At 42.2% G+C, this 16,668-nt stretch overlaps 1 protein-coding gene across 3 annotated transcripts; it reads left to right on the top strand.

Moving 5' to 3' along the window:
• Positions 1-9,864: 9,864 nt before the first annotated feature.
• SMIM8 (small integral membrane protein 8) lies at positions 9,865-12,389 on the top strand. 3 transcript variants are annotated; one of them, XM_036381293.2, is made up of 3 exons: positions 9,865-9,905; positions 10,970-11,111; positions 12,034-12,389. In XM_036381293.2, exons 2-3 carry the CDS (start codon positions 10,992-10,994, stop codon positions 12,190-12,192), a joined length of 279 nt encoding a protein of 92 aa, XP_036237186.1. In that variant the 5' UTR covers positions 9,865-9,905; positions 10,970-10,991; the 3' UTR covers positions 12,193-12,389. The 3 variants fall into 3 exon arrangements, with proteins under 3 accessions (XP_036237186.1, XP_036237185.1, XP_036237187.1); XM_036381292.2 differs by lacking the exon at positions 9,865-9,905 and adding an exon at positions 10,025-10,228; XM_036381294.2 differs by lacking the exon at positions 9,865-9,905 and adding an exon at positions 10,243-10,497.
• The last annotated feature ends 4,279 nt before the right edge of the window (positions 12,390-16,668 follow it).

Genomic DNA, 16,668 nt, shown 5'->3' with positions numbered 1-16,668 from the left:
GGATCTTAGTTGTCAAATATTCACTTTCCTGAAAATGCAATTTCTAAACTAGGTCAAAATCCCATCTTGTTTTGTATTTAGGGAAACCACAAACATCACTTAAAAAACCAGCAGCTGCTGAGTGTAATGCTTTGCTAATTGCTGTGGTCTCTTCTCTGCTGCAATGAATGGGTTTTGAGAGGGCAGAAACAGTTCACTGTTTTCTTTGTTACTTGGTAAATGGTGTATTTTTAAAAAATTAAGCTCAGAAATAGCTAAAATTACTTAATTTTTTAAAGCCATGATATTCCTATCTCACCTACATGACTATGACTTCATTTCTCATCACCTTCATGCCAAACGATAACCCACCACTACCATGCTCTCCTGATGTAAACAAAAATCTCCCTCCACAGCAAATGACCTTCAACATTAATAAATATTCTTGCTCCATTCAGCCTACTGTTACTATTGTCACACTTGTAAAATAATAAAAAGAATTGACAAAGTCAAAAGATTTCCACTTGGACAATAAATTGTCACTGGCCACATCACAGAGATTTTAACTCTGTAATATTATGAAGTACTGCAATAGTGCAACAAAAAACAGATTACATCCATGGTTTATGTTGGCTGATGGGACACTTGCACGAGGCTACTATCAATCCTATTTAATATTAGAAAATCAACTTCTCATTCAGTGAAACTGAATTTTATAACAAGAAAATCTAACTTACCTGTGCCCCAGTGAATGATTACAGATGGATCCCAGCTTTCCAGTGGAATTAACAATCAACAGCTCATTTCTGAGAAAGGGAGTTACTATTTTATGCCTGGAAAATGAGAACTGTTTATCTCCTAGGTAATACAAACTAAATGAGTGCAACCTGATCACCTCTGCTGGCACACAGCTCAAACCAGAACCATAAAGCAGCTTGTATCATCAGAAAGATATGAGGAAACTGGCATTTATTTGAAGTTGTAGGATTTATCTGCATCAGCTTTTGAGCACTCATTGGCCATCAGCTCAGATGCTGCACTCCGTGTTTTCACAGTAGCACAGCCTGAAGACATGTATGCTGTGAGCCTTAACTCACACGGTTTGCTCTTTGACATTTTACATCAGATTTGCATTTTGTGTTCTCCTGGGCAAGTCAGCTGTCCACAAAACACACATATTCTTTAGGCACACGTCTCCCAACAATACATTACACAAATGCTCAGAAAAGCCTTTCTCTTAGAATTTCAACATACGTTGAAATTCAATGTGGTTTTCCCAAGCAAAAAAAAACATTCAGCGTGGTTTTCCCAAGCAAGTGAAGCCTGAGTTTTTTTATTGAAATGTGTTTTGTTTACTGTACACGTAATCAGTACCCACACTGGCCTACACAGCTGAACCATTCCCCACCAGGAAGCCTAGAACGTTACTCTCAATAACTAAGCAATGGAATAAGTGTTTATGCCCTGCCTTATGCATCTCATATCAGAGCTTTGGTGGCCAATTTCACCTGGGATGTGGCTGTTCTGTGGAGTAACATTACAAAATATGCAGAAAGACCGAACTCCTTGCCTCTTAAATGAATTGTTCACACTCTAATTTATTCATAGTATAATTTAATTAGCTCAAACTTACTGTGGCTTTTATCTGGGAATTACATGTGAATGTTTGGTAGTTTTACAGAGAGGAAACTATCACATAGCCTACACATGTGCCTGAACCTGCACCTTGGGACTGTCCCCAGACAAGCTGATGCCTTCAGAGGGTGACTAAAGGTGCCAGAGCTTGGAGCTGGACTGCAGATAATGCAAAACTTCCCAGATATCTGCTGGCAGCTCATCACAGTGGAGAGCAGGCAGTCTAGGAAGCTCCTGGAGTGTGTGGAAGGTAGCTCCCTGACACAGCTGGTAAGGGAGCTTGCCAGGGCAGTGCTCCTCCACTAGACCTGCTGCTTGCTGACAGAGAAGGGCAGGTGGGAGGTGTGGTGGTCAGTGGCTATCCTGGGCACAGCAACCACAAAATAATAATGTCTGATCCTTGGTGAAGTAAGAAAGGGGGATCACCAAAGCCTCTACCTTGGACTTCCAGAGCATCGACTTTGGTCTGCTCAGGACAATGGCTCACAGAGTGGGAAACAGCCCTTAAAAACAAAGGGATCCAGGAAGGTTGGACATACTTTTAAGAAGGAAATCTCAGAGGTCCAGGAGCAGGCCATTGCCATGTGCTGGAAGATGAGCTGGGGTGGAAGAAAACCACCTGACTGAATAGGGAACTTTTACTGAAACTCGGGAAAAAAAGAGTTTATGACCTTTGGAAGAAGGAGCAGGCAACTCAGGAAGTGCACAAGGATGTCATTAGGTTATGAAGAGTGAAAATAAGAAAGGCAAAAGCTCAGCTAGAACTTGATTTGGCCACTGCTGTGAAAGATAATAAGAAGTGGTTTTATAAATACATTAACAACATAAAAAGGGCCAAGGAAAATATCCATCTCTTACTGGCTGCAGAGGGGAACACTGTAACCAAAGATGAGGAGAAGACTGTAGTACTTGATGCCTTCTTTGCTTCAGTCTTCAACAGGAAGACCAGTGATCCTCAGGGTAACCAGTCCCCTGAGCCAGTAGTCAGGAACAGGGAGCAGAGCAGACCCCCTGCACTCCAAGAGGAAGTAGCTGGTGGACTGCTGAGCCATTTGGACCCTCACAAGTCTGTGGGACCAGATGGAATTCATCTGAGGGTAGCGAGGGAGCTGAAGAGCTTGCCAAGCCCCTCTCCACCATTTATCATGATCCCTGGCTAACTAGGGAGATCTCAGTGGGATAGAGGTTGGCCAGTGTGACTCAACTACAAGAAGGGTTGGAAGGGGGATCCAGGAAACTACAGGCCAGTCAGCTTGATCTCAGTGCTGGAGAAGGGTATGGAACATCTCGAGTGCCATCATGCAGCATGTACAGGACAACCAGGAGATCAGACCCAGCTAGCCTGGAGGTAGGGAAGACAGGTCCTACCTGACCAACCTCATCTCCTTTTATGACCAGCTGACCCACCCAGTGGATGAGGGAAAGGCTGTAACCTGACCTTCAGCAAAGCCTTTGAAACCATTTCCCAGGGCATTCTCCTGGAAAAGCTGGCAGCCCATGGCTTGGACAGGCACACTCCTCTCCAGGTTTAAAACTGGCTGAGTGGCCAGGTTCAGAGAATGGTGGTGAACAGCGCTGCATCATTTGGCATCCAGTCACTAATGGTGTCCCACAGGGATCAGTATCGAGCCAGCCCTGTTCAACATCTTCATTAATGATTTGAACAGGGGAATAGAATGCACCCTCAGAAAGGCTGTGGATGACACTAAGTTGTGTGGGAGTGTTGAGGCCCTCTACTTGAGGGCAGGAAGGATCTGCAGAGGGATCTGGACAAGCTGGATCAATGGGCTGAAGCCAATTTTATAAGGTTCGACAATCAACACTTCCATCCCTGGAGGCGTTTAAGAAATGACTGGACAAGGCCCTTAGTGCTATGGTTTAATTGGCATTGTGAAATACAAAGCTGTGTTTCATGTCAGGTACACACAGGAAACGTGTGTATTTGTGATTGTAATGTGTGTGGAAACCGACCATGGGACAGTTATAAAGATGAATTCTAATAATAACTGAGAAAAGTAAAGCATGGAAGAAGGCCTTTGAACCTATCTTTTGTTTGCAATTAACCTTTTTAAGTCTTAAGTTGATTTAGGAGCACTTGAATTAAAGAGTTAAGGATGTTGCTTTTTGATAGGAACTTTCTGTAGTTAACCCTTAAAGAGTTTTGCAATAATAGCCTTTTGAAGTATAATTTTAGAATATTGCTTGTAGTAAGGATCTTTGAAACTACAGCTTTAGAATATATAAAAAGGAAACATGCTTATCTCACGCCTTAAAAAAACAGTGAAAAGCAGCTTGAGAAAGGAAGATGAACATCAACTCAAGGATTAATAGTTTCGACCAAGGGAAGCTGGACATCACTGTTATGAGATTTATAATCCTTGCAATCAAAAGGTGGACCCACATCTGGAGAACTGGACCCCACCAGATGGGATACTTCTTCCTTCTTTCAGAAACTGGACCCCACCATCTGGGGATACTCCTTTCTGGGATACATCCTGAGAGAAACTAAATCACAATAGTGTATAGAATTGTGACCTAAAACTTGGGAATAGAAACTGCTGATGAGTAAAAATTGGGAATAGAAACTGCTGAGAAACTTATGGGTACCCCTATAAAAACCTGTAAGCCTCAACTATGGGGAGAAAAAACTTCCCCTACTGTACCCAGCGCTGTATTGCTCATACTTTACCATATTAATTAATAAATTGATTGCTGCTTGAATATTGGCCTAGTCAAGCTTCTCATTTATAACAGCATGGCAGTGTTCAGTCAGACATTGGATTCACAGATCACAGAAACCAGAAGGGACCACAAGGATCATCAAGTCCAGCTCTTAAGTAAATGGCCCATACAGGGATTGAAGCCACAACTTCAGTGTTATCAGCACCATGCTCTAACCAGCTGAGCTCCTCTCAGGATCAATGATCTGGAGGTATTTTCTAACCTTAACAATTCTATTATTCTGTGTGGTGGTATTTATATATTGAAAGACAACTGTAAGGTGTAGAAAATCTGAAGAGTTCCAGAATACTGAGTCAGATTCCCTTACAACCAAGTTTGTTCTGTTGAAACTGTGAAATTTCTACCCTCTGTAGTCTTCTTAGGAGCTGTATTCCCTGCCTGAGATTAGAAAGGGTGCCTACATGACAAAGGATTTTAAGTTCTCACAGCTTAAACTGATTGGGAGTCCTGGTGTCAGAGGCAGAGGTTAGTCCTGGTCTGTGCCTCCGCTTCCAACTGCCTTCTAACTGCATTGCCCTGCTTACATTAGACTGAAAAATAAACTTTTTTTTTTTTTTCTTTGCTGGCAATGGACCAGGGAGCAAAATTGGCATACTGCAAAGCTGAGCAATTATGACATTGCATGCAAAGAAGTCCAGAGCAATTACAAGTGAAAAGAGGTCTCCCCTTGCCCTTCCTTTTTGGAGATGCAGTCTTAGCTCAAATTTGTCTTTAAACCCCATGTAAGGTATCTGGCTGTACATTGTTGTAGTGAGAAAATTCAGTGCTGCATATGTGTCTCTGCTCTTCTTTTGTAGTAGAAACCACCTTTTTCTTTCTAGAGGGGATGCTTTGAGTTTTGATATTCTGTTCCTAGTCAGAACCAATTTACCTACTCAAAAATGAAAGTAGAACTAAACAAAGGGCCTTTTTTCCTTCCATACTGAATTCAGTTGAAAAAGATTTATAAGCTTGATCAATGTTTGAAAAATAACAATTGCTTTAATCTTTGCTGGAAAGCACGGCCGAGTGATTTGTTTTGTCTCACAGAGACAGGGCTGGCTAACAAGTGTTATGGAAGACATACAAATAATGTTATGAAACACAGAAGATTCTTGGTTTTAAAAAGCATATTGCCTTAAAACTGTTTGGGATTGTAAGTGGTAGGGTCCCAAACAGTGTATGCTGCTGTCTGAAAACAGCTTTCTTTCAATGGAAACAACACAAAGCAGCAAAAGCTGCTGAAAATCAGCATAAGGACTCTTGAGACTGACACGAGCAGAGCAACAACCACACAGAAAACCCTCAATACCCTCAATGCCACCCCTGTCTAGCTGGTCTGTTTGTTTCTCATGCATTTATGTCCTTAATATAGCCATACTGCTTCACATGCCTCAGTGCAACAACGATTACTCTCATCATTAGCTTTGAGCAAGGAGGGAAAAAGTACTTCTAATTACTAATTTTTGCTTTCCCTTCTCCCCCAGATTTGTTCAGCACAAAACAAAAAAAAAGTTCCAGTTGTTAACTCCAATTAAAATATTGTGAAACTCATGGTGCCTAAAACATTTAAAAATAATTTTTAAAAGTTAATTTCATGTTCATATATCAAAACTCTAACAAACATGTGATGGTAGTTGCCCCTCTCACTACAAGTCATACCAGTGCTGAGGTTCCAGTGTAGTTGCAAAAAGATTTTTTTCAGCCCACAACAGCTCTGTAACCGTGTCTCTGAAGCAAGGATAAGCTTATCAGTACCTTGAGGCACCCTATCTTTATTCTGAAGACAATGTGAAGCTCTGTTCCTGTGCAGCAGTTGAAACAAGCAGGAGCTGTGAGGTCAGTCAGCCGGGGCAGGAGGCACGGCGCTGCTCCCCGCCCCGCTGTCGCATGCTAACCATGGCTGCGGGGCACAGCGCCGGCTGCGCTCTGCTCTCTGCACAGGCTCTTCTGCAGCTCAAATGATAAGGGCATGTGAGCCTCAAGAAAAGCAGAAATTGCTGTTAGGTTGTGAATGGCTGAGGCACAAAGCACAATGCTGAATGCAGAATCCCAAAGGAATTTAGTTGAAAGGAAAATAAATCTCAGTAATAGGCTCAGGTTTAGAAAAGGAAGGGGGTTTTGTGTGATTTCTTTTCAGGAGAGATACTCAGATATTAAGGGGATGGGTGACTCAGAAATGCCACAGATGTTTACTATTCTACACTTTTATAAAGCCTCTCCTATAAAACATACCAAATAACTTCATGAGACTTAATGGATTGAATGTTTCAACATCCTTTGGGGTCAGATGATAGCAACATAATATTCACATTAAAGATAACATACAACACTTTCCCACAGACATAAAGCAAAACTAGAAACAGTAAGCAGTCTAAGCTTTTCATCACTGCACAGTTAATCTGGTTAGTTGGCACATGCTTAACATATGCCAAGTACCAGCATTCACATCAAAGACTAAGCCCATTTCTACATCCCTCTCTCCTTCTCTTTTTACACACAAAGCTTTATCCTGCAGCTCTCCATATGGAGAATATATTCTCTTCAGCCAGTGGTGTTTTCTGTACAGTGTAGGACCTTCCCCTGTCAGTGATGCCTGGGACCTGTCCTTTATAAGATGGGAAGTGCTAGAGACCTAGCAGCAACCTAACAATCCTTGCCACCAATATATTGCAAATGTGTTCTGGCACAAACCCATCCTACCAAAATCTGGAAAAAACTGTCATGTCCCTGGCTGACTTTGGATCAGAAGTTTTATCTGCATGGGTGGTGTAACTGCTGGGAAGGGGTACATGGGCCAATAAGTGAGTGTGCTTTCTCTCTTGTTGATGTAATTCTTTTGGCTTCCAAAATGTGGGGGAAAAAATTGCTTGGGAGCTATATGCAGAACAACTCCTATAGTACAGTAAAACATCCCTCTTCCCCTCAAGAAAACCAGGTTACCTTCCCAAAACCAAGCTCTTGCAAAAACCTCGCATTGGCTTCTTTCAATTAGACAAATACGAAAACAAACAAAAGCAGCTTCACTCAGATTTTCTACTCAATAGTTTCCAAACAAAATCAGCTGCATGGCATATGCCACCAAAACAATAGCTACCAGATTAGCAGATGGTATGTTGTGAATTAATTGTTGACACAAACCCCAGACATACCACTCAATCCTCTCCTGACACCTAAACTTATTTCCCTATTATTTTTCTCACCTCATTATATTTGCTCACAACATGAAAAAAAAAAATTTAGATATTCCATCTGGATTTAGACATGAAAAGTTAACCTGCAATTTGCTATTACTCTGCCACCTTTAAAAAAAAATAAAAAGGCAGTTTGACTACTGCAGAATAAAAACATGGAACAGGAAGCTGTGAGTCTGGATACCTATACATTTCACAGGATCATAGAATCATTAAGGTTGGAAATTATTTCTAAGATTATCAGGTCGCACTGTACACCTAGGTCACTGTTTCACAACTGCCACATCCACACGCCTTTTGAGCCATTCCTGGGCAGCTTGTTCCAATGCCAGACTATCTTTTCAGTGGAGAAATTTTCCCAGTGAAATCCAAACTTCCCCGGTGCAACATGAGACCATTTCCTCTTGTCTTGTCCGTTGTTACTTAGGAGAACTGATCAACCCTCACCTCACTACAACCTCCTTTCAGGCAGTTGTACAGTACGATAAGGTCCCCTCTGAGCCACCTCTCCTCCAGGCTGAAAACCCCCAGCTCCCTCAGCGTCTCCTCACAGGACTTGTGCTCCAAACCCTTCAGTGACTTTGTTGTCCTTCTCTGGACATGCTCCAGCACCTCAATGTCCTTCTTGTAGTGAGGGGGCCCAGAACTGGACCCAGCACTCGAGGTGTGGCCTCACCAGTGCCCAGCACAAGGGAACAATCACTGCCCTGGTCCTGCTGGTCACACTATTGCTGATCCAAGCCAGGATGCCACTGGTTTTCTTGGCCACTTGGGCACACTCCCAGCTTGTGTTCAGCCACTGCTGGCCAAGACTTCTGTTTGTTCCCTCCGGCCTCCCTGGCTGCAATAAGCAGACACTCCACCAAGTGCTCTCACTCACCCTCCAGGTACAGAGGAGTGTGAGCCAGGGCTGCTGAGTCCAGAGCTACATGTGCTAATCCAGCAGCTCACTGCTGCTAAAACTGCAATATTGTCCATGACATCTCAGTTCTGCCTGCCAGTTACCTAAGGGAGCACTGATCTGTGTCCCTCCCTACCCTACAGGTATTGTTTTTTCCAAAATTTCAATTTTCTCCCCTACTTTATAAGGTGGCTGAAACCGTCCGGTGGCATTGAAGGTAGAAAGGAAGGCACAAACAGTCAGAGGCAACCAGGCTTTGTTTCCTCTGGACTTCAAGCAATTTTATTAATTTTACTGTTTACAAATAAAAGGAAACAAAACATCATCATACAGCAGCATTTACGTAACCAGGAGTTTCTAGACACCCAACATCTTGGGTTTGGATCTACACAACAGAAGTTGGACACTTAAATCGTAGCATATTTTCCTGCTCAACCGACTGTACTCCAGATACTGTCTCCACATGAATCTTCTTCATTCCAGCACTTGGGATCAACCCATTCTAGGCTCCTCATTTACAAACAGAGATATGGAGCTTCTGGAGTGAGTCCAGTGGAAGGAAACAAAGATGATTTAGAGACTTGAGCATCTCTCTCTCACAAGGAAAGGCTGAGGGAGCAGGGCCTGTTCAGCTTTGAGACAATAACTAAAAGGGGGCCTCCACAGCGTCTGTCAGTACCTGCAGGGAGGCTGAGGACAGGATGAAGGCAGGACTAGCTGTGACCATGGCCAGGTGCTAGGAGCGGGCCCAGCAGTGAAGGGCCCGTCTGATCCAGCCAGCTCCTCTCCCCCATCTCCCACTTATTAGTTTGGAATGCTGCGTTGTCTTCTGTGCCCTTCACTTTAAAAAGCATATTGAGGTGCTGGAGTGTGGCCAGCAAACAGCAAGAAGGCTCTTGAAAGGACCAGAAAACATGTCTTATGAGGAACAGCCGAGGGAGCTGGGGTTGTTTATTCTCAAGAAGAGGAGCCTGAGGGGGCCTTTATCCCTCTCCACAACTCCCTGGAAGGTTTTTGGGGCCGGTCTCTTCTGCCGTGCCTGCAGTGACTGGACTAGAGGGAACGGCCTTGAACTGAGAGAGAGGACGTTTAGATTAGACATTAGAAAAATATTTTTCACTGTTAGGGTGGTCAGGCGTTGAAGTATTTCCCTGGGAAGCGGTGGAGTCACTATCCCTGCAGGGGTTCAAGAGGCATCTGGATCTAGCGCTGGGTGATTTAGTGCTTATGGGTTACAGTGGTAGTGTCGGGTTGTACTGGATGACCTAAAAGGTCTCTTCCAGCCTTGATGGTTCTATGGCTTAGGCAAACAGCTCCACAGCCCCCAACAAACAAAACGCACTCCACCCGCCGCCACACGGGCGAGGGGAGAGGAGGGGCGGGAAGGGACCCGCGCCGCCGGCCTCCGCCCGTGAGGGGGCGCCAGCGCGCAGGCGCAGCCCCGCCCCGCGGGGAGGTGCCGCTGGCTGGGAGCGGTGAGTGTGGGGGGGGGGCTGTGGCGGGGTGGCGCGCGCGGCGGTAGTGTCCCCCTCCCCCCCCGCCGCGCTGTTCCGTGAGGCGGTGGAACGGGGGGGGAGATCCCCGGTGTCCCGGGAGTTCCCACTGGGCTCTTCCAAACTGGGACAAACTGCCCCCTTCGTCCCGGTGGCGGCGCCAGGAGCCCCTGGCCGACCGGAATGGGGTTGTGCGACTGCCCTTGCGCTGCCCTTCCCTTCCCAGGGGATCCCCAGCACCCGTGTCTCCCCTGCCCCTCAGTAATCAGGGGTAGCCGAGGGCGTGTTTTTCCACCTTTGCTCAGGTGGTCATAGTATGGTTTGGGTTGGAAAAAAAATCATCTTTGGGTTAAAAATCATCTTGTTCCAACGCCCCTGCCAGAGACACGGATACCTTTCAGAAGACCAGGGTGCTCATAAGCCCCATCCAGCCTGGCCTTGAACGCTTGCAGGGATGGGACATCCACAGCTTCTCTGGGCAACCTGTTCCAGTGCCTCAGAATAAGGAATTTCTTGCATATGCTAAGTAGCTGAAAGTTCCCCTCTTTCATTTTGAACTCAAGGCATTTGCCCAGTGAGTGCAAAAGTTAGACCTGAATGCTGGGCCTGCTGGGGTGGGTGGCTAAAGTGACTGCACTACAGTGGTGCTTGGGCTGGCCTGTCATGTCGAAGGTTTTTTGTAGAAGATTTTTTCCTACTATTGTCTTTTTAGCCAGTGGTCTGAAGACTGATGCTGTTTGGTCCACAGGTAGCTAAAGCATTAGCCAAAGGCAAGTGAAAAACCCTAAGCCCATTATCAGGAGATTTAGATTTGCTGTATGAAGATGTGAATCTCCTAAAGTTAATGTCAGGATGCACAAAATTAAGAAGATCACAAATCAGTGTGTGCAAGCTGGGAATGTTAGGTGACACTGGAGGTGATCAGTAATATTTACACTAGCTAAAATTGATGCTGTAAGACAAAATGAGTGTGAATTTGCATTCAGTGAATGCAGCTCTTCCAGTTTTTTTACAGAAATTACACCTGTTTTTCATTCTACTTCTAGGAAGTATTCAACATTAAGCAACATGTCTTCCACCAAACCTCCAAATGAAAATGAAACATCCAAAGAGAGAAAACCAGGACTGAGGAGTGTTCAAACAACTATGCTTTTCAGAGCTGTGAACCCAGAGCTTTTCATTAAACCTGTAAGACAGTCATTCTGAGAGAAACTAAATATGCTTGAAGAGATACAGTTGCTTTAAAGTGATCATTACAATTCTCTGGGCATTATATAACTATCTCTTGTTATGCAAACCACTCAGAAATGTAACTAAAAATATTTTTACTTTTTTCCACTCTTGACTGTGGAGAGTGCAGAACATTACAATGCTTATTGTCTGATTCTTTTGTACCTAGCCAAGTTGCTTTCAGAAAGACCTGTTTAGAGGTATATTACCCATGTAATTTGACAGGTTAAATAATATTATTATTAAGTAATAAGAACATCAGGAGTTGTTTTTAATATTTAAAAGGGAACAAATCATAGAATGCAAACTTTCTTGGTATGAAGTGAATTGATTTTTGGTAGCTTTTCAATATTTTGGATTTTCCTTTTTCTTGCTTTTATAATTAAGTTTATGATACTTGGGTTTTATTTGCATTTGCAGAACCCAGAAATGAATGAAATTTTGAGTTTATAATAAGTATAGATTTAATAAAAGTAGATTTTTTGATAAGAATACAAAGTGTGGTTTAGAGGATTGTAATCAAGCAGGACCAGAGTGCATTGTCCCAGTAGTATATCCAGATGAATTCTGTTAAAAATTTGTAGTGGAGACCTTCAGAAATTGGTTTTGTCTGGTTAATTTATACTCAATCAGCATTTCCAACCAGCAAAATAGAGAGTACTGGGCAATGTGCTGTTCTGTCTCCAGAAAGAATCTTCTTTTTCAAAGGGAATTCCTGTTGCTGTCAGAAAATTCAGTCTGCAAGAAGGCAGTGATGATTTTTTGCAGATGTCACAATAGTTTACCATTCAGTTTCTAAGCTGAGATAGGCGAATGTAATGTTTGAGTTTAATGAAAAATGTTTTGACTAAAAACATTTACCACATTTTTTTCTTGTCAGAACAAACCTGTGATGGCGTTTGGACTGATAGCAATTAGCCTCTGTGTGGCCTACCTTGGTTATTTGCATGCAACAACAGAGAATAAAAAGGACCTCTATGAAGCAATCGACAGTGAGGGGTCCAGATACATGAGGAGGAAAACTTCCAAGTGGGACTGAGAATGTAAGAAAGGAAATCAGTAAATCACTCTCCGAACTTTTCCAGGCAACTACTGGTTTTTTCTCTTTCCCTTGAAATAATGGAGAAAAGTCTCGCTTGCTATTTAATCCAGTCCAATCCTTTATAAAATGCTATGCCTGTACAAATAAACTGCAGTAAAGATACATCTGAAAATAAAAGTGATTTTAATAATTGCCCTCTATGATCTCCACAGAGATCTTTGTCAGAAGATATGAAATCACTTTGGACCTCCACTCAGTGCTGGTAAATGCCTTATGATGCCGAATTTTGCCCCAAATGCGATAATAAGCTGCCCAGAGACTGGATTTGAGGTCTATAGGCAGGAGGTATTTATTGGCAACGCGTTGGAGAAATCGCTAAATGGATTTCTGAATTATGTACAGCAAAAGCAGGTTTTTATACAATTTTGAAGAAGGATTACATCATTATTACATGCATATTCATAGGTAGGCAGGAGTACAGTCGGAGTCTTCCAGGAATTCTTGGTCTTCCTTAGTTAAATTTTAAGCTTTTCCTAATTTGGGCAGTTTCCTGTTATTCTTGGCATGTCTTTCCATGGCTTGGCAGAAGTTACTGTTGTAGTTGGCTTGATTCTAACGGCTTGGCAGGTCACTTTAACTTATTGGCTTCCATTTCTGCTTTTCTCTTCAAATATTCTAATTCCAATGTTTCCTCTTCAAATATTCTAATTCCAAAGTTTCTTCTGTGAGTGTTTTTTTTGGTTAACTTATCTAGATATCTGATCAAAGTTAGGGCTCCCTAACAGTGTATTTTAGGCTATTTCAAAGTTCTTCCTAATAGTGTATTTTAGGTTATTTATTAACTTCTGCGATTCCCTTGATATACTTTTAAGTGTCTTTTAATTCTTTTATTTCTCAAAAACTATTGTTCAATATAATAAATGGCTTCACTTAGAAACTGACATGATAGTTCAGCTTTCTCTTTGCTTTGATTAAATGAAGTCAGGGGTTTATCTTTTTTTTTTTTTTAATAGAATGAATAATGTATTGTCTTTGAGAAGAAAAGTAGATATCTTGTTGATAACAGTGGTGCAAGTAAACTAATTTTAAGGCAAGGAAGATCGGATAAAACAATTGGTCAACAGTTTTATTTCATAAAGGAAACTGTAAAATACTGGCCAAAATAATCCTTGGATGCTTAATCTACTCTTCCTTACAAATAAAAGAAGGTAAATATCAGTAGCCAAATAGAGAAAAAGTGAAACAAGTACTTCTGTTAAGAGAAAGGTAGGAGGAACTCAGCCGTTATCTTTCCTGTTTCACACCATATGACAGATCAGTGCTCATGCTGGCTTCAGCCTGCCAGTTCATAGCTTTAGCTCCAGCTTGGCCAGAGTTTGTCTAATATTCTTGACTAGTCAGCAGGACTGGTTTTATTTCAACTGCATTCAAAAATTTCATTTCTCTATATTGCAAAGTACATTATATGATGTTAATTTATTGCAGGTTACTGAACTCAAAATAAGGAATGGAAAGTCTAAAATCCCTAGGTACTTCTGTGAGTGTGGCTGGAGGATGGGTGGGCATTGTGGCGTTTCCTAGCACATGTGGTGGTCCCTTGTGAGCCTTTGAGCAAACTGTACAGGCAGGTGTCTTCCTGTTCCAGCACTGAGTCCTTCTCTCATGAGCTTCCCAGCTGCTTCTGGGTGCCTGACACTGTCTCCTAGACAGTGTCCCATTAACCAGACTCCAGAACATGTGGTGAGAGGACACATTCCAGGCTCTGACCTCTTTCTCCCATGGACCCTTACTGATTTTATGTTGCAGTTTTCCATTCAGTTTCTTGTATTTACAGACCCAACAAGGGCTCCCAGGGAACTGAGAGACCTCTTTGTTGACCCTCTTCCAACCAAGGTGGCTTCTGTCAGGCCAGAGAAGGAACATGCAGGAACTCCTGCTTTACTATTCTGGGAGCTGCTTTGGGTTTTATCAAAAGATTTTGGTACTGAAGATAAAAAAGGTGACTGGCTGCCTTGAGGGACAGCAGTTGCACCATGGGATTTTCCTGTATCTCCCTCTAAGTCCTTCACTTTGAATCTGTGAGTTTATTCCTGTTCTTGTTTTATAGTTAACTGTATCTTAAATTCAGGGGGGCTTTGGTTAAAGTGCCTCCTTCCTGAGAAGGGCAGTGAGGTCTACCTATAATGAAGCTTCTTTTTTTTTTAAAGGGGCGTTTTTACAGCCTTTAAAAGCAGATTCCTCTCTGGGAGCCTGGAGCCTGCTGCCCTACAACAGCAAGGTTCCTGGTTTTGTTCCTGTTTTGGTTGCTAAGTTTGCAGGTGAGGAAACTACTTGCCTTTTGATTGGTGAAGGAATTTCCCGGTGAAATGATCAAATATTCAGGACTCTCACATGCTGTGCATATCCTGCAGAATGTTTTTTTTTATGTTTATGAAGGATCTTTAGAATAAATCTGTTCTTTTAAAAATGGTTGCACAGGATTTTAGCTCTTTTCAGTTCATTAAAATGCACAGGTCTCATATGTTTGCATGAATTTGACTAAATTATTCCCAAATCAGTGCTACAAGTAAGTATTTTTACCTGTTTTTCTATAGGCTTCTAGAATACATGCTTTGATCCTCTGCAGATGTCTGCAGATGAATTGAAACCCCATTCTCTTATTTGAGAATAATGCAAGATTTGTGTTCTCAAGATTTTCAGTTATGTTTTTGTGAAGTGAATATAGAGTTACTGGGGAAAAGAAAGTGGGACTGGAGGCATAAAAGATAATAGACTGACCTGGACAGGGTGTAGGCATGTACATGCCAGTGACACTTCCTACAGAAGCTGAGATAGGGCCTCTTGAATGTTGGCTGGACTCAAGTTGACCATGTTACTTTAGAACTGCGAGGTTGAAGAAAGAATGGATATTTGAGTTTGTCCTATTATTTCTTTGGCAGCTGCTGTAGAGATAACTCTTAATGATACGCAATTTATATATAAAAAAGAGATAAAGCAGTGCCAATACAGAGAGGTATGTGGTAGGTTAATGAATGTTACAGTATCAACACAGGCATTTGCTGGTTTAAGTTCCTGATTTTTATCATAAGAACAATGTGTGTATAGGGATTAAAGAGAAAAAAACCCCACCCAAACAAAACTGCTTTGATACCAAAATTTGTTTGCTCAGCTCTGAAAGCGTGACACTCCTTATGCATCTGGAGTGCACACAGCACAAGTATAGTTTCTTTTGTTCTGTGTTTTTCAATTTCAGTCTTCAGTACAGTGATAATTATCTATAAGCGATGATAACTGGCTTGACAAAAACTGTGAGTCAAAATTATTTCCTGGGCAGAGGCTCTTTGAGGTTTTTGCCAGTTCCGTACTGTCTGTGCTGACTTTCACATCTTTTTCCAAGAACAGCAACAAAATGCTATGATTAAAATATCCAAAACTGTAGCTGTTGTACTGTTCCTAAGATCTCCTTAGACTGTGTGGTGTGAATGGGACTTGTTGGCATTCAACAAAAAAAGCAATTAAACAATTAAAGGGCCAAAGCCTACTGTGATGCTGTTTAACTATTACCAGGGAAAGTTAGTTCTTTGTGGGTGAAACCAGCCCTTGCCCAGTAACAGTTGCTGCACAGGAAGCTGCATTCAGGCTGGAAAGCCTGAATTCATGAAACCCTCCCTTATCATCTGTCTCCTGGCTGTTACTGAATTGTCAGCATGTTTAAATCCTAATTGGAAAGCAAATGTTTCAGTAACTTGGTAAACAATTGCCAGTGATTTTTCTCCTTTTACCAGCTTGCGTGTTTTCTGTAGCAACAGTAAGAGTTTGGCCTGCAAATGAGATCTGTCAGGAGTAGAGTTCTGACACTCTAGTAACTATTACAGAATGACACTGGAACATCACAATGATTAGAAGTTCTGATCTGGATTCCTTTGTTGTGCTGTGTGTTCAAAAAGGGTACCCACCACTACCTCCCAGTGCTGCTTTTGATCAGATTCAGGAGTATAGGCCTTCCAGAACACAGCATTAAACTCATTGTAAGGTACTGGGAAAGTTCATTTCTGAAATTCCTTTCTTTTATTGCAATCTGAGATTTAGGAAAACCCAAAGTCCTCTTGCTTCTATGTGTTCTGGCCAGTCATTAATGCATTTACATCTTAGTAAGAAAGAACTGCTGCATATTAGTAACTCCAGTATATTCAGGGAGGAAAAAGGTCAGCTGTTCTGCAGTGTATGAAACATTCTGAATTGGGCATAATGAAGCATGAAAGGCAGAGGAGCTGCAAGACCATTAGCAAATGTTTTCTGAAGCTCAAGTACTTAGGTAAGAGCTATGTTTGATTTAACATTTGCACAGATCATCCCATCATCCTTCAACAGGACATAGCTGGGATATTTAATCCTGAATCTCACCTTCTTACACCTGATTCTGGCTCCTGACCTTAGACTGAAGCTCTGTACAGTCTCTTGAGGTTTGATTTT

The sequence above is a fragment of the Molothrus ater genome, chromosome 3, assembly GCF_012460135.2.
Source record: "Molothrus ater isolate BHLD 08-10-18 breed brown headed cowbird chromosome 3, BPBGC_Mater_1.1, whole genome shotgun sequence".
Classification (NCBI taxonomy): Eukaryota; Metazoa; Chordata; class Aves; order Passeriformes; family Icteridae; genus Molothrus; species Molothrus ater.
Note: the sequence above shows the minus strand (reverse complement) of the source record. Positions and strands in the feature narration are given on the sequence as shown.